Raw genomic sequence first — 27,174 nt, 5'->3', positions numbered from 1 at the left:
GACGGACAGCATTCGCTATCTGTGAAGGGGGCGAACCCACTGTGACGCCTTTTTCCCCCCGACACCATTTGACAAGCGACTTCCGCCTGTGTAGTCGAAGTAGGACGGACCAAGCGGATTAATATCTTGAAATGACGAGCGGTCTTTGTGCTAAGCTAACGGGCATCGGATTTATGGATCGAAACACAAACTTTTCCTGCAAATACTTCGATGGTAAGACATCATTTATGTATGTCGCTGTGGTGATACGAACGTTGGTCAGCGGCTGGTGAGCTGAATGTTTTGTCTGAGAGTTATAGAGGAAGGAGAGCGATGGAATCTGCAGAGGCTGGGCGTTAGCATGAAATGTAGCTTGTGTTGTTAGCATGTTGGTAGCAGCAGCTATCAAGTCTGACATCGGTGATATGTTATCATGTGAAATTGTCCTGTTTATGCGATATGCTGACTTAGTTGCTTGGTGTTTTAATTGTGTTTGGTGTCGGTGAAGAGGGTCGACATCATTGGCGAGTAGCCGAGCGTCTCCTCGTTCTGTGCAGATGGCGCGTGGCTCCATAGCTTCATGTTTAGCATGTAGCATAATGTGATTCCAAATATCATCTTTATGTCACTTTTTGATACGAACATTTTTTTTGCTCTTCTTCGGCTGCTTATTCGGTGACAGTTGGTCGGAGAGTTATAATAAACACACTATATATAGCTTGTGTTGTTAGCTCGGAATATCACGACTGTCACATGTGGACACATAAGACATTATTCGTGTTCATGCGTTATGATTCAGTTGCTTGTTGTTTTAATTGTGTTTCACACCGGTGTAAATGGTTGATATTGAGGTGTAGCCGAGTTTCCGACCGTTCTGTGAATATGCTGTATGGCTTGTGAACTGCTTCATGTTGAGAAAAAATGATGAATGATTTGGTCCAATTGTGACGGAACCAAGGCCCGATTAGTTCCCTATGGAGCAGGTCAAGTTAAATGAGGGCTGTCAGTCCTGAGGCAGGACAGAGGAACTTCCGTGATTGATTTTTTTGTCCCCTGACGTCACATCAGTCTCCCTGTTCCCTGATGTCTGCCCTCTGAACCAGACGCTGATGGACAGAGCGGATCATCAAGCCAGACTATAATGTCCATGTGTCTGTGCAGGGAGACAGACAGCTGTGACCTGTTTTCAGAGTAGTATCAAAAAAAAATCATCAGCAAAACTCTTGTTTGGGAGAAAAAACCTTCACAAAAGATTCATGCTGTGTCCATTAGATGCGTTTAACCGACCGGCGGCTTCCCCAACTCTTATTCAGGTTTTCATCCAGGCAAACTTTGAAAAAAATACTAATTTTTAATCAGACACCTTTTTTATAATAAAATATATTCCATAATAAATCAAATCAACAAAATGCACCCAAATGTCCTCTATGTTATCCACCTCTCATTCTTCTACATCCTGGTACAGTATGTGGTAAACGTATAGCACAGTGGGGGTGTAGTGTCTGTCCCTCCCCTTTGTCTCGCGCCCCCCTCCCTCCCCCCTCCCTCCCTCCCTCTTGCACACGAGCACACACACATTATTTAGCTAGGAGGGGGGGAAAAAGAAAAAGCAGAGACTCAAATTGTCAGTGGGTACTTAGTGTTGCCATTGTGTTTTTGGATAAGCCGGTGGTGCAGCACACAGGCTGCTGTCACGCGTGTGTGTGTGTGTGTGTGTGTTATCATCAGGTTTGGACGCTAAAAAACTGAATCACTATGTCGCTGCCTCCCTGTTGATTTGTGTCACCATGAGCGCGAAAAACAAGTCGTCGGAGAAAAGGTAAGTGCGATGTTGCACCTGTAAGTTTATGAATAATAAATGTAAACGAACGCGCTGTTCTCTCAGAATGACAAGTAGCTGACATTGTGTCACATACATGTGAAAAGTCGGTTGATTCCTGCAGATTATTACGTCTATTAGATATTAAATGTAAGGTATTTGTTAGGTTTTTTTTTATCCTTGGGGTGATTATCCTACACGATTTACTATTTATGTTACACTCCAATCACGTTGTTCTCTTCGGAATAACAAGTATATACAATGATGTTGTCTATGTGTGAAGAGTTAGCTGATTCCTGCAGCCTAATGCGTCTGTTAGATGATAAATATTGGGGTTCTGGGTCATTTGCCTTTTACAAAAGTGATTTGTTCTTTATTCTTGGGGTGAGGATCTTACTCGGTTTAGCGAGGGAGTGAATGAGACATTTAACTCTACTGACAGTTCCTCAGAAACGATCCGAAACACTTCACTTCTAGCACCTCTATAAGACACATGTTTATCATAAGACCAACTTGCCTAGAAGGTGTCAGTGTGCAAAAGGCTTCTCCAGTGGAAAAAGAATCTTGCTCGTATAAAATATCTCCGAAATGTCGTGTAGTCGGGACATTGTGTTTTTATTGTGCTTGTCATCTCAGTAAAGGTCGAGGGCAACAAGGGCAGAGTTTCATTTTTCAACGCCTAATGGCATCACTGAAGAATAGTTTCAATGAACGTGCGGTAAACATTGTGTGTGGTTATATTAATCAAATTTTTTTCTCCCGTGGATAGGAATGGCCCCAAAAGTAAGCTGGATAAGCTGTTAAAGGAGAGAAAAGGCTCATTCCCGCTGCTGATCAAGGTAGGGAGAGACATTCCTGGTAAATGTGTGACATTTGTCAACGTTGAAATAATTTAGTCCCTGATCTCTTCAGTATATTACTATGAGTTATGGTGTCTTTTTGTTTTTTGTGGGGTTGCGGTAGGCCTCCTGAGCAACTCTACACCCACGTGTTGACGTGCAGGCCATTAAATAAATGTTATTTAGGGCATTGCGTGCACTCAGCAGAAACAATTTATTAGGGAACATTCGCTGGCTTGTTGATGTCCCCGGACCGCGCCGTCTAAACCATCTGAGAGCGGTGCACCGTTCCGAATTTGCAAAAAGTCGGGAGAGCGAAACAGCCTTGGGCAAAACGGTCATCCCCTCTCCCTGGAAAGTACCACAACCTTCAGCTCGGCCCTACAAGGACACGCTTACGTAGCAGTGCAGCTAACCCCCCCCCCCCCACACACACACACACACACACACATGCGAAGGGATTAGTGTTTCAAAGCCCCTCTGAACTTCCTTTACTGAGATCATGTAGGGCACTTTTCTACTTAATGTTGATTAAACTTTTAATACAGTTTGGAGCTCTTTGTCCAGCGGAGCAGGAGCAGACTCAAGCCCTGTGATGTGAGACACCGTACGGGAAACTTACAGAGAGACCAGAGTTGACTCGGCTTGTTGTTCGTCTCACTCTGAAGTAACCTGGGCTCTGGGGGGTTTTCCCCCAAAATCTCGCATTGTTGTGCTTTATTACAGCATTGCATACTGCAGGGTGTGTTGGTCAGGGTCTTAAAGTTCTTAATCCCACCATGCTGTCTTTTATTCACTTTGATCTGAGCACTTGAAAAAAAAGCCCTTAGACATTCTCGCTAATAAGCGAGGGCCGTGCCAGCGTGAGCCAAGATACACTCAAGATAAGACGGGGGCCGAAGATATTAGAACATCAGGGTCTGAGGCGACATTTGAAACTATCAGTGCTCCTGCTGTGAACACAGCGTCCGCCCTCGGAGTGTCAGATCAAAAGTTTTCATCTTTTTTCTAATTTGGGATATCAATAGAGGGCATTTGCGTCATTACAAGATACAGACGCAAGCAGCTGCTCTCAGCAGATGCAGCCGACGCCTTCAAGATGTGACGTGCCCTGAGACTGAAGCCTGCAATGTGTTTTTCGTGTTTGCAGCTTTCACATGATATGACTCACTATACTGTCCAACTTTGGCATTTAAGACTTTTTTTTAGAGTCGTGAGATCCCTCCAGTTATACTTCATGGATGTACGTGATTTATTTTTGGGCCCTCGTTCACGAGCTGAAGATTATTTGGACGTTTGGTGCCGAAATACAAATGCTGTGGTATGTCTGTAGCACTGGTGTATTGCAGCTCTTATGCAGTTGTTTGTGTTGGTTGTGAAAGCTTTAAACTTGTATCATACAGGAATGCAACCTGGGTTATTATTATTTTCACCATCAACTATTTTCTCAATCAATATTTTAATAGTTTGAGTTCGTAAATATGTCAGAAAATAGTGGAAAATCACAGTTTTCCAGAACCCAAGCTGTCACCTTCATCAGTCCAAAACCTCAAGATTTTCAGTTTATAATAAAACAGATTAAAAAACACAAAATTGTCTCAATGAAAAAGCTCAAACCAGAGAATTATTTTTGCTTAAAAAATTACTTAAAACATCGAAAACATATAATAATTTCTGTCGATTAACTAATCCATTAATCAAGCTCTTCACTCTTTGAGACCATGACCTTGATTATTTTCGTGCACTTCATAACCCGCTTTTGAGTATTGCAGACGCGAACACCCGGCCCAGGTTTTTTACCCCCACCACCCGCTGTGGAATAGTGAGGGAGCGTCTCCATTATTCTGATGAACCTTACCCCTGATTGGGTTTCTCATCACAGCTTTGTCCCTCGCTGACACCGGACCCTCTGGATTAAAAAGGCGGCCATTTAGACGGAGAGCTCACCTCTGCTGAATTACAGGCTGATATCAGTGTCACATGAGCACAGCGTGGCTCAGTGTGAACAAGGCAATCAGAGATGGCAGACGTACTTCACCCCCGCTCGCTCAAACGTTGCATATGGCATTTCGCAGAAAATTGCATAATTTTTCATGACGTCATGAGCAAGTTCGCTACAGATTTTATTCTACGAACCCATAGGGCTGTTGAATGATGACCTCGAATAAAAATCCAAATTCTGTATGCAATTCCCCAAGTTTTGCTCATTCAAAAATGTTTTGACCTTTATAGGTCAAATATTGTATATGACCTCAGCAATGTCTCTAGTTTTGATATGCATGGTCAAGTGGTTGATAGGTCACCTGTAAGTGGATTTGTGATAAAAAGGTCAAATTGGATGAAAATGCGTGAACTTTGACCCCATGTTTCTGCAAAAAAATGACATCATGGGTAAAATCTGATGGCACATCTTGAAATGCCTTCAATAAGATTTCCAACGCCACCAGTTTCATCTCAATATGACAATTGGTTCATGACATAATAAGATAATATATTTTGAGGGTATTTGGCCCTGGTGAACTTGACCAAATTTCCATGTGAAATTATATATTAAGTTTAATAAAGATCCATCCACAAGTTAGAGTCTAATATTGTAGATATTGGCACGCACACAGCTGAAGTAAATATTTCATAACCAATATCACCTCTCTGCTTATTTCTGCTCAGGTTCTTTGATAGATTGTGTTGTTATAAGTTGTGTCCATGTTTATGGATGCTCGCAAGCATTCATGTGCTCATGTGTCGGGGCCGTCACATGGCCCGTGCTTCTCAACATGTGAATCCCTGCGTCCTGATAGCAGCGTCCTCGTTGCGGTGGATGACTGTTGTTCCTCCCACAGGTACACGCAGCTCCGTGGGAGCCCGGGGATCATTCGGCCTCACGCTTGTATCCTGCCAAGGGCCGAGCCCGGTGTTCAACGTCACAGCTGCACATTCTCACGTTGAGCAGGTGTTTTTTTTATTTGCGGTGCTGCTCCAGAGCACACAGCTGGACTGAGATTCTCCCCGGGTCGGATAAACATTAATTGGCTTCACGAAGAATTCTGGGTAAACAGCCACCCGGGGAGTTTTGGTTAATGAGTGCCTTGCTCGGTTGCTTATATCTGTTTTCTTTAAACTGTGACTCATGCAGCACAGAGCCGCTGAGCAGGGTCTGCCAACGTCCTCCCCCTCCCTCGCACCTTCTCCCTCCTTCTCCATACAGGCTCAGGAGCATTGTTGTGTAATAATGTGCGAGGTCTCATCTGAATTATGGTTATATAAGAGGAGCCGCTCGCTGTTACTGTGTTAGACCCACTGCTTCCTTTATGTGGATCCTAACATGAGATTTTATGACTCCCTTTTTATCCGTGAAGACCATTTTTAGTATTACCACTATACACGTTCTATAGCATCAAGTAGTACCTGCACTAATAATACTGCAAACAGTACATTTGGATTGGATAAATAAATCATCCAAAGCTTCGATGTACGAGATCAATATGGTTAAAAACATTTATTTTAAATCAATGCCAGTTATTACTCAATAATGTCAATCAAATATAGCAGCTGAATTGAATATTTTCTGTGACAGAACAATTTACGAATCATATTGTACAATTTTAGTCTCCACAGGTAGATATTTATTACATTAGAAATTTTAAAACAATCCCTTTTACTTCCACCAAATCTTGAAATAAACAAATATGTAAAAACATAAATATCAAAAACAACTCTTACAGTTGTTTTGTTTTTGTTTTAATGTGTAAAACATTGTGTTTAAAAAAAAAATTAAAGAAAATATTCTTCTTCTTCTTCTTCTTAATATTTTTTGTCCATCCATTGTCTCATAATAATACCAAGCAGAAAAAGAACAACAATACAAATCATAGTAGTAGTAGTAGTAGTAATAGTAATAATTTATAATAATAATATAACTTTCTCCTCCACTCACAGACTGATAATAGTCTTACATAATTGTGATGACAGTAATCGGGATGAACCTTGTAGTCATGCCTGAGTCGGTCTCACTGGCCGGAGTGTGTCAGTATACACCTGTTTAACTTTATACCTGTGGCATCTGTTGAATGAGAATGAGTTCAGTAGATAACACATGAGCCTTGGCTAAATAAAACCGTTAGAACCCTAAGACGGGATCTCCTTTCCAGGCTCGGTCTGTCCACCGATGACGTTCCGTGTGGAAGCCTTGTGTATTTGGCACCCGAGGACGACAAGTGTTTCAGTTCCCCTTTGTCCGCGTCCGCCACACAGATTAATTCTGCAATTTGTGCTCATTCGAAGGCAGCGCATTGTCCTGTGTCGGTGCAGCCTCGGACACGGGGTCTTTTGTGTCCAGGTGGTGACAAAGGCGGATCACCTTGCCAAGGTTGTTGTGGAAGGTGACAGGCCAGTTGGTACTTATGGGATCAAAGAAGGGCTGACAATGCTCGTCTTACCTCGGTGACAAAGCCTGCCCATCACCGCTGTAGGAGCAAGGACACAAGTAAAAGGTTTAAAAAAAAAAATGGTGGTGGGATACATGCAGCTATGGCATATGTCAGTAACTAAGCCGGTTTTAGCAATGGGCAGGAAGACGGGAGGAAAGGAAAAAGAGAGGGGATGAATTCTAAGAAAGTTCAAAATGGAAAATGAAATGCAGTGACTTGTGCAGGGTTGTCCAAGGGTCATCAGAGCCATTTGAAGGCAAGGTATGTGGCCCCCCGGTGCTGCCACGAATGCAATGCCATCATCACTCACACAGGACCGGCTGCCTGAGAGCGTCGTCTCCATCGTCAGGTTCTCAGGGCCTGGCAGGGCAGAGTCTGGGGCATTGAGGTCAACACCCACTCTTCTACTGAGGATCTAGAGCCTGCAGAGTTTTGAGCGTTTTTAACTCTGAAACCTGCTGCACACACATTTAGATGATGGAGATGAACTCACGTACACGTGCACCTGTGCAAATTTTTTCCCCCACACCTGCCTAAGCCGACTCGCAAGTGGGACAGTTATTTTAGTTCATCCAATCAGCTTCATTGAAAAATAACAGCGATGGGGCCATGGGGCCATGGGGCGAGCAGAGAAGGACTTGGGATAGGACGCAGCAGATCCTAAGTGAAAGAATGATTAACGAGGTAAGATTTTTCAAATGCTGTGGCAATTTGGAGAGAAAGTACAGCAGATTGCAGAGGTGTCTTATCAGACTGCAAAAGTCCACTTTGTGTCAGGAGTCATTGTAGCAGCTTCCTGCCTTTTAATCTAGTACATTGAGTATATTCTTAATATTTTCTCTTGGGCAAGTTGACAAAACTAGTTATGGTTATGAAATTGAACCTGATGGCGACATTAGTGAACTTACATCGACTGTGTGTTTTTTTTTTCCTCGTAGATTTGCGACTTTACAACTTTAATCTCAGAGAATATCCAAGTTCGTTTTCTCGTAAATTTACGACTTAAGTGTCAGAAAAATGTTGTCCCCCCCTCCTCGCCTCCGTATTTTGGCCCTAATAGGCCGTCGTAGATTCCTGTGTCTCTTCTACCAAATTCTAATATAAAATACTTTTTTTTTTTAAAAGCGAGGACTGATGAGAACAGTCATTCTGCCTGACATCACCATGATGCCATTACTACACCTTCATTTTATGACTTTTATACAGGCAGGAAGTCGTCCTATTGCGGTTTAAAGAGGAGGGCTTTAAGACAAGAGCAGAAATCTGCAGCATCACTGCTCCTTTTTCGAGCTCACGTATCGATCGGTTGTTTGCTGGCCTGCGCCTCTTTGCTTGTGTGGTTGCATTGCAGAGGAATACGAGGCGGATGGAGAGATGGTTAAAGAGAAAAGTGAAGGAATAGGGTTTCCTGAGCACTGACCTATAACGATGGCCGACATTATGCGGTGAGGATTTGCTCTAGTCAAATGTTGGCTGTCTGACGCCAACTTGTTAATATTCTGGGGCACAGGATTAGTATAAAAAAAAGGATTTTGTCTGTATTTTTAGATTAGCCTCAAAAGTGAAGGATTACGTTTTCAGACTCATGGTGCGGGGAAATGGGGAAAGTCTATTGTTTATAATACCACCATGGTCCAATCATCTGCTAAACAAGGCCAGAGGGATTTTTTAGTTTTGGCCCCATTCTGGCAATTTTTGCGAGGTGTCTGGGTCTCAAGTCTGACGGAGACAGACGGGAAACTCGGCTGGTTATCACAGTGCATAAAATAATGAGTGATGTATTATAGAGCACGAGAGGATATGTGTACTCTGTATGTAGGTGGCCTGTGACGGGGCAGACGCAGTTGACACATATTTGAAGCAGTGGGTCGAAATGCACCTCCACCGACAAGCCCACATCAACACACACCCACAAATACACAGGAGTGGAGAAATAGCACATTCAATAATTCAATACACATTGATATCAAATATTAATATGAATGCTTTCAATTATTGATTAATTTGTGGCCCTAGCACATAGAACTTGTGCTATTCTTACGTCTGCATGTATATGTTTTTATAGGGATGTATGAAGATATATCTTTATCTATCTATATCTTGTGTATATATACATATATATAGAGAGAGATGTATAAAATGTATAAAAGAAAGCTTACAAATCGGTCAAAATGTACATTGCAAACAATCCAAAAGGCATAATTTTTATATTTTATGTAATTGATATTTTATTGTTTTTTTCAAACATATATTTTATCAGGAAGGGTATAAAATAATTAAAAATAAATATATATATTACATATATAAAACATACACACATTTACATATTTTCAAAAACATACAATACACTGTACAAAGCAGGAGTATGACTGATGCGTCAACCAATTCAAACCTTGACCTTTGACAGCGCTGTGCTACAATAAAACACCGGCTACTGTTACTAATGTTGGACGCGAGATCAGTTGAGGTTTATTTATTTTTTTGTCTCTCCTCCTTGACCACCGTGGACAGAGAGCTCTCCACGCGGCTAATAAGATTTGGCTTTGCTCGAGCCCTTCTTAATTTTCCGCTGCGTCTACAACCACAACCACAATCTCACACACACACACACACACACACACAAGAAGAGCAGATTTACGCGAACAAAGAAACACACACACACACAGAACTCAATCAGTCCTTTTGATTTGAGTATGTTGATGTTTTAAAAAGAAAATAGAGATAATCAGGCAAACATTCAGAATTATGACTTGATTGTAATGACAATAATAACAGTGTATTCATTTACATACAAACACAAATACTGCGTGCAGTTTGTTCATCAGCCACCAGTCAGTCATTTCTGAGCAAATATGAACTCCAGTGGATTTAAACTTTATTAGGCTTTATTAAGCTTTATTTATATTTTTAAATATTAATAGCAAAGGTTTCAGTTTGAGATTTCTACCCAATTTAACAAGTGGTTTATCAGATAGAGATCTGACCTGGACCATGACTCTTCGTCATCTCTTATTAAAAGGGAAGTACTCATTTAGCTCCCGGTCCATAAACAGCTGGATGAAAGACAGAGGGGCGCGTCGCCACAAGCACTGCTGTTAATCCACGCTCCTTCAGGCAACCAATTTGTGTTGCCAAGCGCCATTAACATGTCATATGTAAGGCACATCTGAGCCTGTAATCGCCTGCGAGTGTGTCCAAGTGTATGCGCTTGTGTCAACTTGTGAACCTGACCCATTTCTCACATGGTGACATGCTGTCAATGAGCAGCCCACTGTGTGGCTAAAAGTGCAGATGCTGCTGTCCCACCTGCCAGCCAGGTCAAACTACCCACACTGCTCTCTGCCAGATGGCAGGAGACACTGATACTGTCTATTTTGGCCCGGAAGCTCATCTCAGCTTCAGTTTGCCTCGCCTGGCACCTGCGAGCGCTCAGCCAAGAGCCTAACAGATTGTTAGGCACCACCAGGTTATGGACCTCTAAGCGGAGGTCATTTGACGCCACTTCAGCAGAGTCTCATCTGGCCCGGGTGTCGCCCGCCCAACCACCAGTTGTCCACTCGATCCAGATCTGGCCCGATGGACCAAAGACGTGGGAAAGGTGTCGCCCTGGGAGGCCCTGAACCGCCTGCCAAATGTCTCCGTTATAGTTGAGTGTGGAGAGACATTAATTAAATATTGTAAATTAAAAGGCCTCAAGACGAGTATTGGACAAGACACAGCCGCCACCCCTCTGTGTCATAAGAGTCGGGGAGCGGCTGACGGGGGAGTAATGAAATACAGTACCCCGGTGCTTCATGCTACAGAAATAGCAACATTTTTCCTGTCACCAAAACAAGGTGATTTACAGTTTTTATTTTTGGGTGAGGGGTGGAACACGTGTAAGATACTTGTTGCTCCTCGGAGTAACACGTCCTGTATTTTAAGGACAACGTTTAAAAATGAAACGCTGCCTGCACTGTACAGTTTGAACTTTATCACCACTAAATCACCTTCAGTAGATTCATAATCATCAACACTGAATAAAAGACACAGAGATGGCACTCAGGTCCACCGTGACTACATGCAGTATAAGGCTAATAGCCCCCCTGCAGTATGAAGCTAATAAGCCAGCCTCTGTGTCGTGTCCTGCCGTGGACACTGCAGTTCCCTGCTGCTGTGTGCAGCAGGCGGGCGGCCAGGGGCAGCCAGGGTGTGTTGGGGTAAACTTTCACCTACGCTCTATTTGTCAGCAAGACTGTGGCATCCCGCAGGGGGTTTGTGACAGCAGCAAGGCAGGTGGAGAATGGCAGGAGAGACGACGACGACGACAACGGCAACGGCTGAGGAGACAAGGAGGCAGTTCCCTGCGGCTTTGTCTCCAGGATACAGTGGCAAGTGAGGATGGCAGAGGAAAGTTGGAGGCATCTGTTTAACCACATGGGAGGCCCATTAGACCCGTACCTCCTCCCCGTCGGACTTCCTCTGCATCTACAGCGCGTCTCTCTCTAGTCCCATAACCCCCCGCCCCGCCAGCCCCTCTCCCAGAGGCCTCTTTAAGCGGAAGCTAAGTGCCAGGCCCCTGCTGCTGTGTCTCCGGCTCAGGATGGGTCCCTCGTCGGGGCCCATCCATACGTCACTGGCAGCAGCAGCAGCGAAGTCGGTGAGCACTCCCCTCACCGGTTACGGCAACAGCATCCTCTCATTGTCTGTCTGCAGCCCGCCTCTCTTCTTTCGCCTGTGTCCGGGAGCAGCGAAAAAAGATATCTTGGAGGAACCTGTTGGGGAAGAAAAACACACGAGCACCAGGGTCTTGTGCCAGTCGAGAGAACAATGGAGAGTTGTGAAGAAATACAAGTAGCTCCGTAGTGAGACGTTGCACAAATTTTTTTTCTGGATTCGCACTGAAGACAAAGACGTTGGAAAGTCCGACGTGACGAGAACAGAAGTTGAAGAAGATTACATTTTTTGGCTAAAGAAGCCAAGGATTAACACTTACAGTTTCCAGAAGTGAAACAGCAGGACGTGAAGGCCTAGCATCCTCCTCCTCCTCCTCCTCCTCCTCCTCCTCCTCCTCCTCCCCTGTTTTGCTTCCGATGGTGTCTATCTGATCTCTGACCTGCTGAGTAACTACAACACCTTCCCCGTCTGGCTGGAAATGGTGTCTAGAGGCTGAGGTGGGCTTTGGGGCATGTTTGTAGCAGCATGGGTGAAATGTGCAATGTGGGAAGACGGGACCTCACCGGCCTGCTGTGGTTTTAGCCTCCTCCATGGCTGCTGCTGGGGCAGGAGCAGGCGGGTCCAACCTGAGGTATGTTTAAAGGCCGCAGAGATGCAAGATAGAAAGAAAAGAAATTATTTGTTTTCATTTTTCCATCCACCCACATCCAAGTCTTATTCCGACTATTTGAGTTTCTATTTTGAGAACTGCTCGGGGGTTGCACAGTCCTTGTTGTGTGTTATGTCATGCGTACACAAATTGTCACGCTTTGTTTCATTTGGTTGCCATGGTGAGTCGCACTGTATCTGTATTTTTCTTCCTATGCTTCTTATCGCCACTGCTTTGTCACCAGGGCAACCAAATGCACGCAACATATAATGACTCTCTCAGGTAAACTGTGGCAACGTTTGCAGTTTACAGTGACGTTTACAGTGACAGTTTGATTGTGTGTAATGTTTTCCAAAAACTTCAGAGCATAACTTTGGTTTTCTTGGATTGCTTCAATGTTTAGGTGACAGTTTGACATTTTGGGACATGTGCAAGAGTATGATCATATGTGTTTAAGCCTCCCTCTTCTGAGAAGTGCCCCCTGTCCCCTCTTGTTGTTGTTGTGTCCCGCCCCCCCGGATGGCAGCCACTCCACCAGCAGGGGCCAAAACCTTTCTGTTTCTCAGCACAAATCCTGAAAATCGGTGCGTTAAGTTCTTGCACGCTTGTTAGCTGCACTTTACACAAATGTGCGGTCCAACTCCACTTTTGTCTTTCTTGGTGTGTTTATTATTGGGTAAATCCCTGAAATATGACAACATGTTAGGCAATAATGGAAAAAGATTAGCTGCAGATTAATAATGAGGGTGTATAGGAGCAGCTTCCTGGATAGCAGGCTCATCCTGCCCCAAGGTCTTCGGGCTGATTACTGAAGTGGCCGCTGCTGTTGCATAACTGCTGAAATCTTCATTATCATATTCATCTCCTGCACTTGTTCCGGGCTCTTCATTACATGGAACAGCTGAGTTGTTGCCTCCCCCCCTGCAGTGGGGATTAATCGAACGTCCTCTTGCACCCTGACAACAATTACAGCGGTGATAATGCTGCAGTGTCCGGCCTCTGAGGGATAAAATAAAATTTCACATAACAGTGTGATCAGGTGAAATAAATTGTCTTGCTCAAACTGAAGTTTTTGAATATTTACGGTTCTCTTCTGGTGGTGTTGTGAAGTGCTTTCAAAATCTAGTGACTGCCTCAAATAGTAGTCGATCTAAAACAACAACTAAAAAATGTATAATTTTAGAGAATCACTATAGACAGAGAAGAAATCGTATGCGCTTTCCTCCTTTCTCTGTTTAAATCAATCTTTCTCCTTTATTAAATGTTGGTTCTGACTCCCAAAATTATCTTTAGATGTCAGCAGACCAACCAACCCACAAAACAGACTGGATGGGCCCTTTATATTTTATATGCATATATAAAAGTGCCCCTTCAATGTCTATTTCATATTCTTTAATACTCATTAGATTTTTCTAAAAGCATCTCGTCTCATCCTTGTTTTATTATAAGCAAAATGTGTCTTGAAAACATTATTTTTCCCATCCATTGATGGTGAAAGGTGCGAGACCTTCTGGACCACCTCTGAGAGAGGCAACTTACCCCCCCGCCCCCCGAATGAAGGAGAGATTCCCAGAGGGTTTGCGCCAACTTCAGATGAATTGTGGATGACGTGCGCTCGACTCCATCAGTGTGCGCACGGCCACGTGCTCGCGCGTCGGCGTGTGAACCGCGCGCGTCTCTCGGGGTGCTCGAGCGTCGGCTCGCTGGAGAGCGCATCAGTCTCACGTCTATATCGGGAGAGCTCCATCTGTCAGGGGGGGTGGGGGTGTGCTGGGGGGGGAGACCTGAACAGGTGGCTCCTTCGGCGTCTCAGCCGAAGTGCGCGTAAAGGCGCAGCTTGTGTCCCCTCGCTAATCCGTTCCCTCTGGCGACGGACGGCGCACCTACTCCTGCGCGTAAAAGCCGGCGGCCGCAGCAGCAGCAGCTCGGAGGGTCCGTGGCTCCGATCGGTCGTCGGTCGATATTTTCCACGCGTCGGTTTTTGTTGCAGTGTCCATCGCGAAGTTGACAAGAGTTGGACGCAATGACTTTTCCTTGGATCTTATAATCTCTCTCCACTGGGTTTTTTTTTTGGGGGGGGGGGGGGGGGTTTGTCGAGCAGCAGTGAGAGACCGACACTGATAACGCAGCATGTTGCCAGAAATAAACAACAAGGTGAGACGCCTCGTTTCGGTTGGTCGATCTGTTGGGAAGATGCAGAGTAGTGGCACTGTTGGTTTTTATTTAAAGCGCATTTATTGATCTATTATGAATTAGAATGGTGGTTTGGTTATCTAATCAATGAGAGAGTTTTGACGTTGCTCTATAACCAATGTTTTACCTCCCACCATATCACACCCCATCAAAAACTTACTTATTTCCACATTATCCCTAAAGTTGTCCATGATATGAGAGGTACTTGTGGCCAGATGCAGGTCTTCGCTCCAGGATAAGTCACACCCGTATAATTTTACAAAGATAAACTGATGTACAAGTCTTATCATATATTTTACTGTATATTCTCTCCATCTTCACTGATTCATGCATCAAGAAGTCATTCTCGCGTTGGAAACATTCCCATTCCTCCTCCATATGCGTTATCCCACTCGATTGCTTCTTTTCTTTTCGTCCACCCCCGTTATCCTCCTGACCGCACGCCAAGTTGTGATGAAAAATCCGATCCATTTCTATTTCAGTCGATGTTCAGCCTTACTTATTTCTGTGTTTGTTACGCTGACAGATTCTGTAAGTCTATATGCGTTCTGATGTATTTTTCACACCCTACATGGAAACTGATGTAAATTTAACCCTTGCTGTTTTTGGATCTTGAAAGAATTTCATCATTTTTTCTTCTTTTTCTAATTTCTTTATGGTTATGGTGACTTGACATGCATCCTTCCCTATGTGCAGTCACATTTGAGACCAAGTGAAAGTGAGGGGGCAAAGTGATTATACAATTAAAAATGTGTCTGACAGCTGAGATTGTCCATGAGCACATATTTACAGTGTGTTGATGTTTAGCCACTCTGTTACTCCTGCGGTTTTATAATCGCATTGTTGACCCCATGACCAACTGACCCTGGTGGACCCTAAAGGCCAAACCCGCTGGGATGATCCTCTATACCTCCGGCAAAGAACCATTCGTGAAATTCATCCGAGTATAGATGCATTCATCCACAGGAAACACAAATAACAGCATCAGACTATTAAATTTTATCTGACTCTCTGTCTGTTTAGTTTTCTGTCATTCACATTTTTCTGCAAACCTGCAGGCACAAATACAGCTATCAGTGTAATGTTAACCCCTGCTGTGTTGAATCTCATCTTGTACGGAATTTAATAACAGAGGGAGGAAAAATGAGAGCGGCTTGCCCCAAAGTTCTAGGTTCGAACCCGTCGGCCGACCGATACCTTTCTGTGTGGGCTTTGGATGTTGTCCCTGTGCCTGCATGGGTTTTCTCATTGTACGCGGGCATCCTCCCACAGTCCAAAAACATTAGATGGGTTAACTGGAGACTCCAAATTGAAAGTGTGAATGCGAGTGTTGCCAGCCCCTCGCCCAATATCAGCTGGGATTGCCCCTCGAAGCATAAGTGGTACCGACAATGGATGGGATGGAAGTGAACATTTTGAAATGAAATAGAAATGTGTTCATTCATTTATACATCATTACCCAAACACCCAACTCTCACATCATCGCATGGAATTAAAGGTCACGGTCACATTTTTTTCTTTGGCACGTGCAGTGACGTCACTGGGTTCCCACTGGCTCAGTGCTCGTTAGCCGGGCTTACAGCAGACCTTAACACCTACACAGGTGATGTTTTTCGGATTGCCAACCTGCCACAGTGACCTACATGGAACCCATGTAACACACTATTGTAACAACTTAAATGCAAAGAGCACAGCTATGGTGAGAAATTTGCAAGATGTGTTTACTTTCATCCAGTGACCAGTAATTGTAGAAGTCGGATGTCAGCTCAGTATCAGTGTTGGTCTCTTTTCATTCAGTTGACCGACTGGTCCTTGAGGTGTTTGCTTGGTGTAGTGGTTGGTGGTGTGAGGAAGTTTGTCAGCCTCCAATCCAAAAGATGTCTTAAATTACACATTATTATTTCTTAGATAGTTTGCTAATGTTAGCCTCTAAGCCAACCTGAGCTTTGTAAAGGTGTGAACCCATAATTTCATGGTGCGAACATGGTCGTCTCCTTCTCCCGCTGGATCATACTGCCACGTTGCTTTTGCCTTAGATTAGGATCGGGAAGCGGTTTCCCATCCAGCACCAGTGGACAACAACCCCTCTCAGCCCGTCTCCCTCCCTCCCTGCCAGGCTGGCAGAGTTGAGCACGTAACGCCATATGGAGCTAAAGCTTTATTTCACCCATATGGTGTCGGCCAACACAGTTACAGGCTCACTGATTATTAAGGCACGTGTAAGCTGGCTTGGTGTCGGAAAGAAGCCTGTCGTCTGTGATGCTTCTTTTTAAATCAACTCTGCTTTCTCGCTTTCGACATTTTTAACACATTTAGACCTGTCGTTCAGTTTCTCTCCGGCGTGCCACAAGCCTGCACGTGTACATCCACTGCCAGACACACGGATGTGCACATGGGCTGTACACCAGCAGGTACACACACACACACACACTGAGGATAGCGAGGGGGATCGTTGTTGCTGGGTTTTTCTGCTGAAGCAATCTATTTTTAGGATCATAGTGCATTATTTTTGCTCGTCTGGCTGCAGCCACTCGCTCGGCTCAGCTTGCCCCACGGGCCGTGTGTTTCTGGAGAAAAACAGCGTGCAGGAACACAAGAGGCAGTTTCATTACTATTTAACGTGACTGCTAAGGAATACGGTCACCCATTGCTGTTATTTCCAGCATGTTTTCAAATATAAAAGCTGCACTACCCCCCTGCTGTTTTGTCACGTGTTTCATGCATCGCTGTCATTCCTCCCACAGACGTCACGACCGGAGGCTTTCCCTCACCCCCACCGACTCCCAGCAGAGGGAAACCGGCTCGGAACGAACCGACCCTGCTCACAGGTCAGCGCTCCCCCTCTGCATGGATGCTGTGTAGCAGCTCACCCAGAACACGCATTAACAATTCCCTCTATAGCGTTTGACGTGCCTGAATTATTCTTGAGACATGTTCATCTGCTTCCTCCGCATTTTACTGCATGTGCAGTAAAAACCACAGAAGAATGCCTTCCCTTATTAAATAAAAATCTAAGGATTCACACTCATTAATGTTCCTACTTGCATCATGGACAAAACCTAACAACTAACTTATCATTTTTGTAGAAATAATACTTTTAAAAGATTAAAAAAACACATTTATTAACCACAGAGAACAAAATGTACATGACTCTCTGCATGTATGTGGTGTCACGCATCAGAGATTTCCAGTGATACGGGAGCATCTTATTCAAATGGCATGTGCAGGCACATAACTGTGTTTACTTCCTCTGCCTGCTGTGGCAGGTGCCTCGCGACTATATTTAGCCCTATCTCTATGCGTCATAACCCAAGTTGGCAGATCCTGCAGCAGCTCTTAACACACGAGAAATATCAGAACTATCTACTGTATTGATGGGAGAGCTTTTATCCCTGGAATGCTGTTAATAATAAGCATGAAAGATTGTAAAATGTTGCCGAAACAGTAAATTTGATAAAGGCTACATGATCGCATAGAAGATGGAGGCCAGATCTGGTTTGAATTTTTGTCTTTGAAATTTGTGGACTTTACGATCAAAAGTGAAAACGTGACTTTAATATTCTCTGCCAAGCTCATCTTGACACAAATACACTTCTGTAGGATATTTCTTTTTTCCTTCTCTCAGAGACCTTGGCATAGATACAGAGGTCTAATTTTGCCCATCATTGCCAGGGCTGAGTGAGGCTTGCAAGTCGGTGACACGTGTAATCGTGCTCCCGTGGCAGGCAGGGGCGGCAGCCAGGGAAAAGCAGGTCGCCGCTCTTCACCTCCCCCCTACAGAGCCGCCACAGACAGACCCTGTCAGGACACCAGCCTCTCGGGGCTTTGTCCCCAGTTCACTCTCACCCTGATCAGTAATTCCAGCCGCGACCTGCTGGGGTGGGGGGTTCTGGTCACCCGAGATGTGAAAGGGATGTCGTTCGCAAGTTGAGAACACAAAACAAAAACTGACTGAGGTGCAGCCCCTTGACAGGAAGATGTACTCATGAAAAAATGAAAGGCGGCTGTGACGGGCATGTATCTACAGCTTGAAAAATGAGGAATGCATTGCGACTTTGCACTTGCTGACCCTGCTCTCACCGGCTGCCTTTGTTTTATGTTTTCTACTGGATGTGCTGCTCAGTATTTATTTATTTTTTTACTGGAGATACAGAGGGGGGGGGGACCGTCTTTACGAAAAAGATCTTCAAAGCCCTCCAACAGTGGAAGTTGAGCAATTTCTTCGCTTATGCGCATGAATATTCTCCATGCTTTTGTGCATTAGATACTTTTATTATTCATACTGCTACAAATCTGACTGAAATATATATATTTCTCTATTGAAGGCCATAAAATAAAAAATCAATCCCCTCGGTTTTTCAGAAGTTTGGCCCTGCTGGAGGGACTTTGCCTCAGCTCGAGCCACCGGTGGTCCAGGTGGTGGTCAGCAATGCCAAAAACCAGCACCAGCAGTCGGACAACATCCTGCCCCAGATCGCCAACAAAGGGGGCCAGAACAACTTTCAGATGCACTCGGTGAGCCTCTCATGCAGTCACGTGTCATCAATATTTTCTCCAAAGTAGTAGTTACATTATCTTCTCTTTGCTAATTGCGGACTCCTCTTTCCCTTTGTGCTTTTTCATTGGACAGGACGAGAAGCCGAAGCCCACCCAGCAGTTCAACATGCGGTTCGGTGCAGGGATGGATAAAGTGTCGGCCTCTCGCAACAGCAAGATTTTCAGCAACAAGGTGGAGAAAGAGAAGGCATACGAGGGACAGAGATTACCCATGTCACCCACAGGTACGTTGTTCAAGATTAAAATATAATACAACAGAATTACAAAAGCCACAGAGACATTATCTCACATTGTAAATCTCTTCGGGGTTGTTTGTTTTTATTGAACTAATGCAATAAAAATAGCATGTTGGCATTGACGGTTAAATTCACAGTCCTCTGCTCTTGGCAGAGGTGTAATCAATGTGAATATGATTCATATTGTCCTCCTCCTCTTGCTTCCTGCTGCAGAGGCACTGAAGAACTTCCAGGACCGGCTGACGGTGTTTGAGCAGGAGGAGATCATGGACTACGCAGAGATCTGGTTCCTCGGTCTGGGCTCTCAGAAGATCGAGGGATCCCAAGGAACGCCGCAAAACTCTGGATATGACGACGAGCACGGAAGCTACGTCAGGGTAATGTGTTAGATGTTTATAGGTTCAACCATGTTAAATCTCATTTTAGGTTATTTCACACTTTTCCCGACCATATAGACCAGCACCTTCCAAGCAGAGTTGTTTTGCTTACAATTGTATGCTGCCAAAAAACAAAGCATAAACATTATACTTATGAGCTAATAAAAAGTTTGCTATCTCGAGATTAACTCCAAAAGTCTTAAATTTCCCAGGAGCACTTGAATTCGTCGACAAAGATTTTTCCTAACAGTTGCTGGAGTCAGATTTAGTCAAATTTTCTAAATCATATATTCTCCAGCCAACTTGCGAGATTAACAAGAACTTAAACTCATAATCACCAGGAAAGGAAGAATTAAATCTAAAAATGAATGGCATAGTCCATAAAGATGTTGGCATTGATGGAAAGTATTCAAATTATTTAGGTTCATTCGCTGATGTATTCCAAACCAACAGTATGATTTTTTTCAAATTTGCTTCTTTATAATTTTATTTTTATCTACACTCATGTTTATTTTATTACTTGTAAATAATAATGTAGTAATAATCACTTATTTGCTGTATATGCTGTATAATTATGCGTAGTATGATGCACATAATTCACATACTTTTACATACTTCTAATTTATATTTATTATAACAGTAGGTCGGTATATATTTCTATTCTCGGTTGGCGAAACTGTAATGAAACCCAGTCTTCCCAGGGGATCAATATAATTTTTCTTTTTCTCTATTTTTATTTTTTTATTTTGAGGGCCCGAGTTTGTGTCAGCCACTTAAAGATATTATCAGACATGCAAATATGCACAGACATGAAATTAAGATGATTTTAAAGTAAGAGGATAAACTGAAAATGTGAAGACGCCATGTTGTTTTTTTCACTTAATCACTCAAAAACACACACACACACACACAAACACACAGCTGCCTTCATATGACCTTAATCCAACAGCTGCAGTTACGACTGCAGCCGACTTTATTCTTTAATATCGTTTACAATAAACCGCACCGAGGAGACTGAGAGGCAGTTGTGTGTTAGATAATATATCAGCAGAACAGCTGTTCATGGTTAAAAATCTTGCTGTTGTTGTGTTTTTTCAGTAGGAGTAAACAATTGTTGAAAGTGCGCGCTCTGGCCTAAATATTCACTGTGCTCAGCCTCTCGTTCTTCCAGGTGCTGCACGACCACATTGGCTACAGGTTCGAAGTGCTTGAAGTGATCGGGAAAGGCTCCTTTGGGCAGGTCCTAAAATGTCTCGACCACAAAACCAACGAACTCGTAGCCATCAAGATGATACGCAATAAGAAAAGGTGAGCTGTAAATATTTGATTGTGAAATATTACATTTATTGAATTCACTTCTGACCAATTCATGTTTGACTAAAACCTTTCATGTAAAAGAACTTTAAATCTAGAATATTATATAAATAAATAATTAAACAACCTGCGTTACTAGGTTTGATGCTTTGTCACTATAAGCTGCTTTCAGACACACACTGAAGTCCAGACTTCATTTTCCTGAACCTCTTTCCGAAGGGGCTGTATGTGAGAACCCAAATGTTGCTCTGGAATTTTTCCATTTAGACCCCTGGTAAAAATTTCTGAGCGAGTGGGAGTGTTGATGACTGTAAACGAAAACGCTGCACCAAAGTTTCCTGTTGGTGTGAACGCGTTTGACTTGGACTATATCTCCTGTTGCCTTCGTCACATGCGAAAGGAAAACTCGCGTCTGCTTCTGTTACTGAAGAGAATAAGTTATTTTTCACATGCAGTCAACGAGTGCCAGTCATTTGAGATCTGACACCCTGTTGTGAGGGTTTTTTTCCCACATGCTTGCACCGTGATCATTTTACACTTCAGGAGTCTGCCAAAATCGTTGAGATCCTGATTTAGCATTACGCAAGTCGCACCTCTTGGTGTTATCTTACCTGCCCCCCTTTACTCGCCGAGGATCACAGTGGCAGCAACAGGCTGAGTCCTATAGGTTAGATGCTGCAGGGGCCGTCAGGTCTTACCAGCACTTCAATAATGCAGAAAACAAAATGTGTGCATAGTCACAGCGCTGTCTGCACTTTCAGATAACTATCGCAGATCTGATTTCTCCCGGGGGGGCGATTGTAAATGACGGGACAGGCAGAGGGATTGTGAGAGTTTAAGAACAGACGTTTTATGCTTGTGTCATTAATATTTTCTCAGGACAGAATTTGACACTACATTCATATTTATTCTGACCTGGCTAGTATACGGAAAGTCAGAAATATAATCTTCTTCAAATCACAGGTGATGTTCAGATTTCAGAATCTAACAACTCTTGCAAATTCACCCGCAGGTTTCACCACCAAGCTCTGGTCGAGCTGAAGATCCTGGATGTAATAAAGCGGAAAGACAAAGACAACCTGCACAACGTCATCCACATGAAGGAGTACTTCTACTTCCGAAACCACCTTTGCATCTCCTTTGAGCTCCTCGGGTTTGTACATTCTCTCTCGCATTCGGCATTCGGCACCCCGGCATGTTCCGAAAACCATCCTACAGGAGGCTATATAAACGTTGCTGAATAATTGATGTGTTAATCAAACGCACTCAATGTTAGCCACCTTTTTCCCACGCACAACAGCAGGGTCTGATCAGTTTACTGTCTTATCAGAGGCACTTGTCTCTAGTCATTACTTCTACATGACTGCAGTCAGTCAGGAGTTAAGTGATTACCTGTGTACCTTAAGCCATCTGCATTTTGACGTGGCACGCCACCGATATCTATTTGAAGGGAGATAGTTTTGCACATCACTCTGGATGAATGACCTTTAGAGGACGCCTCGGACCGCCACCTTGTCTCACGTTACCGTCACCGAATCCTTTAGTTAAGGCCTTGATTAGGTCGCTATCTCTTACGCCTCCTTGCTTCGTGGTGTGAAGGCTCCGGTTGCACAGGCTAAAGAAGTATACGCTTATCGCAAGGGGCACGAAATAGCGGGAGGATAACCCGCGTGTCTCTGTGCCACTCTGAATGTGACATGATCATAGATTATACCCCAAGTATGCTCTTGACAGTCAGTGGATGATTTGTTGTAGGTTCTATTCTTCTATCATGCACTAACCATTAATCGCATTTCCTGTCCTTTCACAGGGTCAACTTGTACGAGCTCATCAAAAAAAACAACTTTCAGGGCTTCAGTCTCGCTCTCATCCGTCGCTTCGCCCACGCTCTCCTCAGGTGCCTGCAGATGCTGCACAGGGAGAAGATTATCCACTGTGACCTCAAACCGGTATGGACTTTTTATATTTTACGTTCAATTCGATTTGTCGTTCATCCTCATACACAGTATGTGGTGGAATGAAATGTGTCTCACGGGCGAAAAAAGTGCAAATAGAGTTCATCAACACATGCAACATACAACATGGAAACAGAGCAAGACTAAAGTGCTGTGTGTGCAGAATTAACTATGACTACTCAACAGATTAAAAAACGCATGCTTCGGCAATGTAGTTATCCCCATATTCGTCCTGTGAGTGAGTATGGAATAAGAATTCAACATTTAATATATGAATAATTTAACTTCTTTGGGTAGCGCTTTTTACTTCACAAAGTTACAAAGTGCTTGACATATAGCTTAAAATACATATTTTTCAAAAACAGCTATACATACAAACATACATATATATGCAATCGAGCAGACACCCATACACATACAGTACACATTAATTAAGCATGCCACCAAATTAAACAATAACTTAAGGTATATGCAGTTATAAAAAGGCTAATCTATAGAAATGATATCGGTAGTGCAGTTGTCCATGTTACTCTAACTGTGAAATCAAAAGAGTATACAGATAAAATTTATATAATATGTATATTATTACTATAATGGTAAAATAGTGACACATTTATTCATTATGGTATAATAGAATATAGTGTAGTAATATATGAGAATACAATAATGGTTTAGTTTTTTTATCACATCTGTAAATTATTGAAGTCCATGAAACCCGATGTGGATCACACACACACACCTATCCACTGGATCACACTGGACTGCTGACTTGTAATAATTGTCCAGGGAAGATTCACCAGAACACTAGTGGAAATTTCGCGCCATCTTGTGGAGCATTATAAAATTGCACTAGTACTATGCAGAACGCAGCATAACGTTTGACTGGTTTTTTGTTTTTTTTTACTCCTGAACAGGAGAACATCCTGTTGTCTCAGAGGGGGCCGGGGAACATCAAGGTCGTGGACTTTGGGTCAAGCTGTTACGAACAACAAAGGGGTAAGAGCATAAAAACTCATTTGATTTCTACCAAATCAAAGAAATGGTCAAGTCTGGTCTTGTGGACATGAATATATATGAACTTATTGTCCTCCGCTATCACTTGCATCAGTGTACACCTACATCCAGAGCCGCTTCTACCGCTCCCCGGAGGTGATCCTGGGTCACCCCTACAGCATGGCCATTGACATGTGGAGCCTGGGCTGCATCCTCGCTGAGCTCTACACCGGCTATCCTCTTTTTCCAGGAGAGAGCGAAGTGGAGCAGATAGCTTGCATAATGGAGGTACTACACAGACAAAGACGCGTGTCCATATTTTTTCCCATTTATTTTTGCACGTTGACCAAATATAAATACAACTTGTTTTTTTTAGGTTCTTGGAATGCCTCCAAACGATTTTGTCCAGTCAGCATCAAGGAGGAGGTTGTTCTTCGGTGAGAAAACTTTCTTCGCCTACGTCTTGTTTTAGATGTGTTATTTCTGTGGATGTTTTATTTTTTTATGTAAGATAAAATAAGATGAACCTTTATTGATATATCATAGCCGACTAGAAAAGTCGAATGGATATCTTTGCAGGTCGTGTGATAAAAGTCCGCGCTGTCTTTTGTGCACAGACTCCAAAGGAAACCCGAGGAACATCACTAACAGCAAAGGGAAGAAGCGGAGGCCCAACTCGAAGGAGCTGCCGGCCGCTTTGAAATCGAATGACGCTTTATTCTTAGACTTCATCAAAGGCTGCCTCACGTATGTCACCTTTGCTCTTCTGCTAATAAGCTTCTCTTTTATTTTGTTGACGTCCTGAAATAACTGCATAAGTACTGAATTTTACCATTTTTTGTTTAGTATGCTTTAATGGATCATGAATCTAGCTGCATTTGCTCACTTAAATTATATTATTTTCTCTGCTTTTCAGTTGGGATCCAACCAAGCGGATGACTCCTGACGAGGGGTTGCAGCATGAGTGGATCCTGGAGGGGAACTTCAACAAAGTGCGGCCGAGAACCAGGCCCGTTGTGAAGAAGGCCTCGGACAGTTCGACCAACACAGACAGACAAATTATTAGCAAGCCTGGTAAGAGTAAGGCTCATTACAAGTATGATATTGTTATAAATTGAATAGAACAAGATTAAAAGCTGATGCCATAGCTGCAGACATACCAGCAGAGTTCTTTTGTAAACACCTCGAGCTGACGTTTAATGTCCTTTGTTTCCATGTTGCCGCAGAGAGGGTCAGCTCAGAGACGAACACCAACGACAAGCTGAAGAGAGACGTCTCCGAATCAGGAACAAAGACGGCACCTGCCGAGCGCCTGCGGCCCATTGGGGCGTCAGCAGAGGAGGAGGTGTGTGAGGGCGATGGCAAGCTCTCCACGGAAACCATACAGCAAGGAGGTGGCGTAAGGCCCGTTCACATCATTATCAAACCTCAAGAGGAAGTGGGCACGGAGAGAAAAGACAGCCAGGAACCATCTCAGTGTTTGCCACCTATCATGTAACAGCCCGAGCGAAATGCGCTGCGTTTGTGACAAGTGGGAACTGGGGACACTCGGACTCAGGGTCCCACTCCCCCACCCGACTGGCTGAGTTGCTGCAGTGCAAGTAAAAGGACAAGCTGCAAGGAAGATGGATTTTTTTTGGACCCTGAGCACACAAAAAAAAATTAAAAGATCCTTCGAGCTGTTGTAGTCAACATGATGTCATCTGATAGAGAAGTCAGAGTTCCTGAGTTTCCGGTGGAAAGCAGCTCAAGACGACATCACCTACCAGTTCCCACGTGCCATGAACAAAACACTGATGTGTGGTGGGGACACACCCATCATACATCTTTTATTTATTGTTTTAGGTACGCAGTCATAGTGTATTATTTTTATTCTGTGAAACTTTGAGTTTGTGTGACAGTGAGGTCAATCAACCAGTTGTTAATTTTATTTTTATTTTTTACATAAAGAAGTTAAGATGCTGTTGCAGGCAGGCGTTTGGTTCAAATGTGTCACTGTGGAGACATCACTCTAAGCTAAGTCTGCCATATAAAAATGTTACGTTTGGATCAAATGGTTAAAATTCTAATTCATTCTACAGAAAAAAAAACTCATTGCTGCACAATCTTTGCTGCGCATTGACGTATCAGTTAAAAAACAATGTCGCTGACTGTTTTTTTTTTAAGTGCGTGGGTAGAAAATCTGAAGGATGATTTGGAGGATTGTTTGCAATAAAGGCTGAGCCAAAAAAATATCTTCTTTTTTAAAATTGTGTTGACAAAGAAATAATTGTCATGTACTTTGTAATTGTTGATTGTGAGAATGATTACCTATTGATTATTAATTGTTCTTATTTATTATGGAATATATTTGATCCTTTGTTGAATATTTGTGCAAAAATTTAATTGATAATCATAAAACATGTATTTGTAATAGAATTGATTGTATATATTTCTGCTGTCATTTCTTATATTTGTGTAATACAGGACTTATTTTGAGAAAATATTGAAGATATTTGTTGAGGTTTTAGACAAGGTTTTACTTGTTGTGTTGTGACTGTATGAAAATATTTTTGTTGTTATTCATTATATTTTTTACATTAGAAACAAAATGACAATCCTACTATTGATAGTTTGTGCCTTGCAGTATTAGAAATCTTGCACTTTACTATTGTGTGCGTGAACAGCTGGATTAGAAACGATTATATTCGGACGGACAAGAGTTCAGACGACCTCGCCAAGGTCCCTCTTATTTGACAAAAGTATGTCTCTGCTAATGTTACAGGACATTCATCATCTTTTTACACCTTATTTATGTTTTTAGTAGCCAACAGAGATCAAACTTAAATTGAAGATAGACCCGTTCCCTTTTTATCTATTAGCTAAGCAAGCAGCGATCCCGAAGAGGATGGACTGCAGCTGGGAAAAAAGTCAAGAAAAGTAACTTTTTATGTCTTTTATGTTTAATAAAAAGCTGTTTCAAAGAAAATGTGTCTTAAAACATTTCATGATTTGTATCCTTATGTATGTGTTTATGTATCAGTCTCTTTGGGACATTGTTGAAATCGAACTTGGACCTCAGATTATACTGGATATACTGGTAAGTATGTAGTCCGTATTGTGCCAGTGTTATAGTAAAAGTAAAAAAAAGACATGAAAAAATTTTATAATTTGCCATTGACTGTCTAATAACCATCATGC

At 43.1% G+C, this 27,174-nt stretch overlaps 1 protein-coding gene across 4 annotated transcripts; it reads left to right on the top strand.

Annotated features, from left to right (window-relative positions):
* Positions 1-1,587: 1,587 nt before the first annotated feature.
* On the top strand, positions 1,588-26,962 carry dyrk4 (dual-specificity tyrosine-(Y)-phosphorylation regulated kinase 4). Of its 4 annotated transcripts, XM_035643226.2 has the most exons (15): positions 1,588-1,798; positions 2,568-2,637; positions 17,307-17,390; positions 18,925-19,077; positions 19,193-19,343; positions 19,569-19,732; positions 20,904-21,040; positions 22,059-22,199; positions 22,857-22,995; positions 23,916-23,997; positions 24,110-24,282; positions 24,371-24,431; positions 24,612-24,741; positions 24,911-25,068; positions 25,221-26,962. In XM_035643226.2, exons 1-15 carry the CDS (start codon positions 1,767-1,769, stop codon positions 25,490-25,492), a joined length of 1,947 nt encoding a protein of 648 aa, XP_035499119.1. In that variant the 5' UTR covers positions 1,588-1,766; the 3' UTR covers positions 25,493-26,962. The 4 variants fall into 4 exon arrangements, with proteins under 4 accessions (XP_035499119.1, XP_035499116.1, XP_035499117.1 ...); XM_035643223.1 differs by lacking the exons at positions 1,588-1,798; positions 2,568-2,637 and adding an exon at positions 3,860-3,958; XM_035643224.1 differs by lacking the exons at positions 1,588-1,798; positions 2,568-2,637 and adding an exon at positions 12,187-12,351.
* Positions 26,963-27,174: the final 212 nt, after the last annotated feature.

This window comes from Scophthalmus maximus, chromosome 7 (assembly GCF_022379125.1).
Source record: "Scophthalmus maximus strain ysfricsl-2021 chromosome 7, ASM2237912v1, whole genome shotgun sequence".
NCBI lineage: Eukaryota > Metazoa > Chordata > Actinopteri > Pleuronectiformes > Scophthalmidae > Scophthalmus > Scophthalmus maximus.
This window is presented reverse-complemented; position numbering and strand designations above follow the sequence as displayed.

Coding starts and splice junctions, on each gene's coding strand:
- dyrk4 (XM_035643224.1), top strand. CDS start 12,232: ATGTTTGTAGCAGCATGGGTGAAATGTGCAATGTGGGAAGACGGGACC. Junction 19,078..19,192: donor ACAACTTTCAGATGCACTCG/GTGAGCCTCTCA, acceptor TTCATTGGACAG/GACGAGAAGCCGAAGCCCAC. Junction 24,432..24,611: donor AAGGAGGAGGTTGTTCTTCG/GTGAGAAAACTT, acceptor TTTTGTGCACAG/ACTCCAAAGGAAACCCGAGG.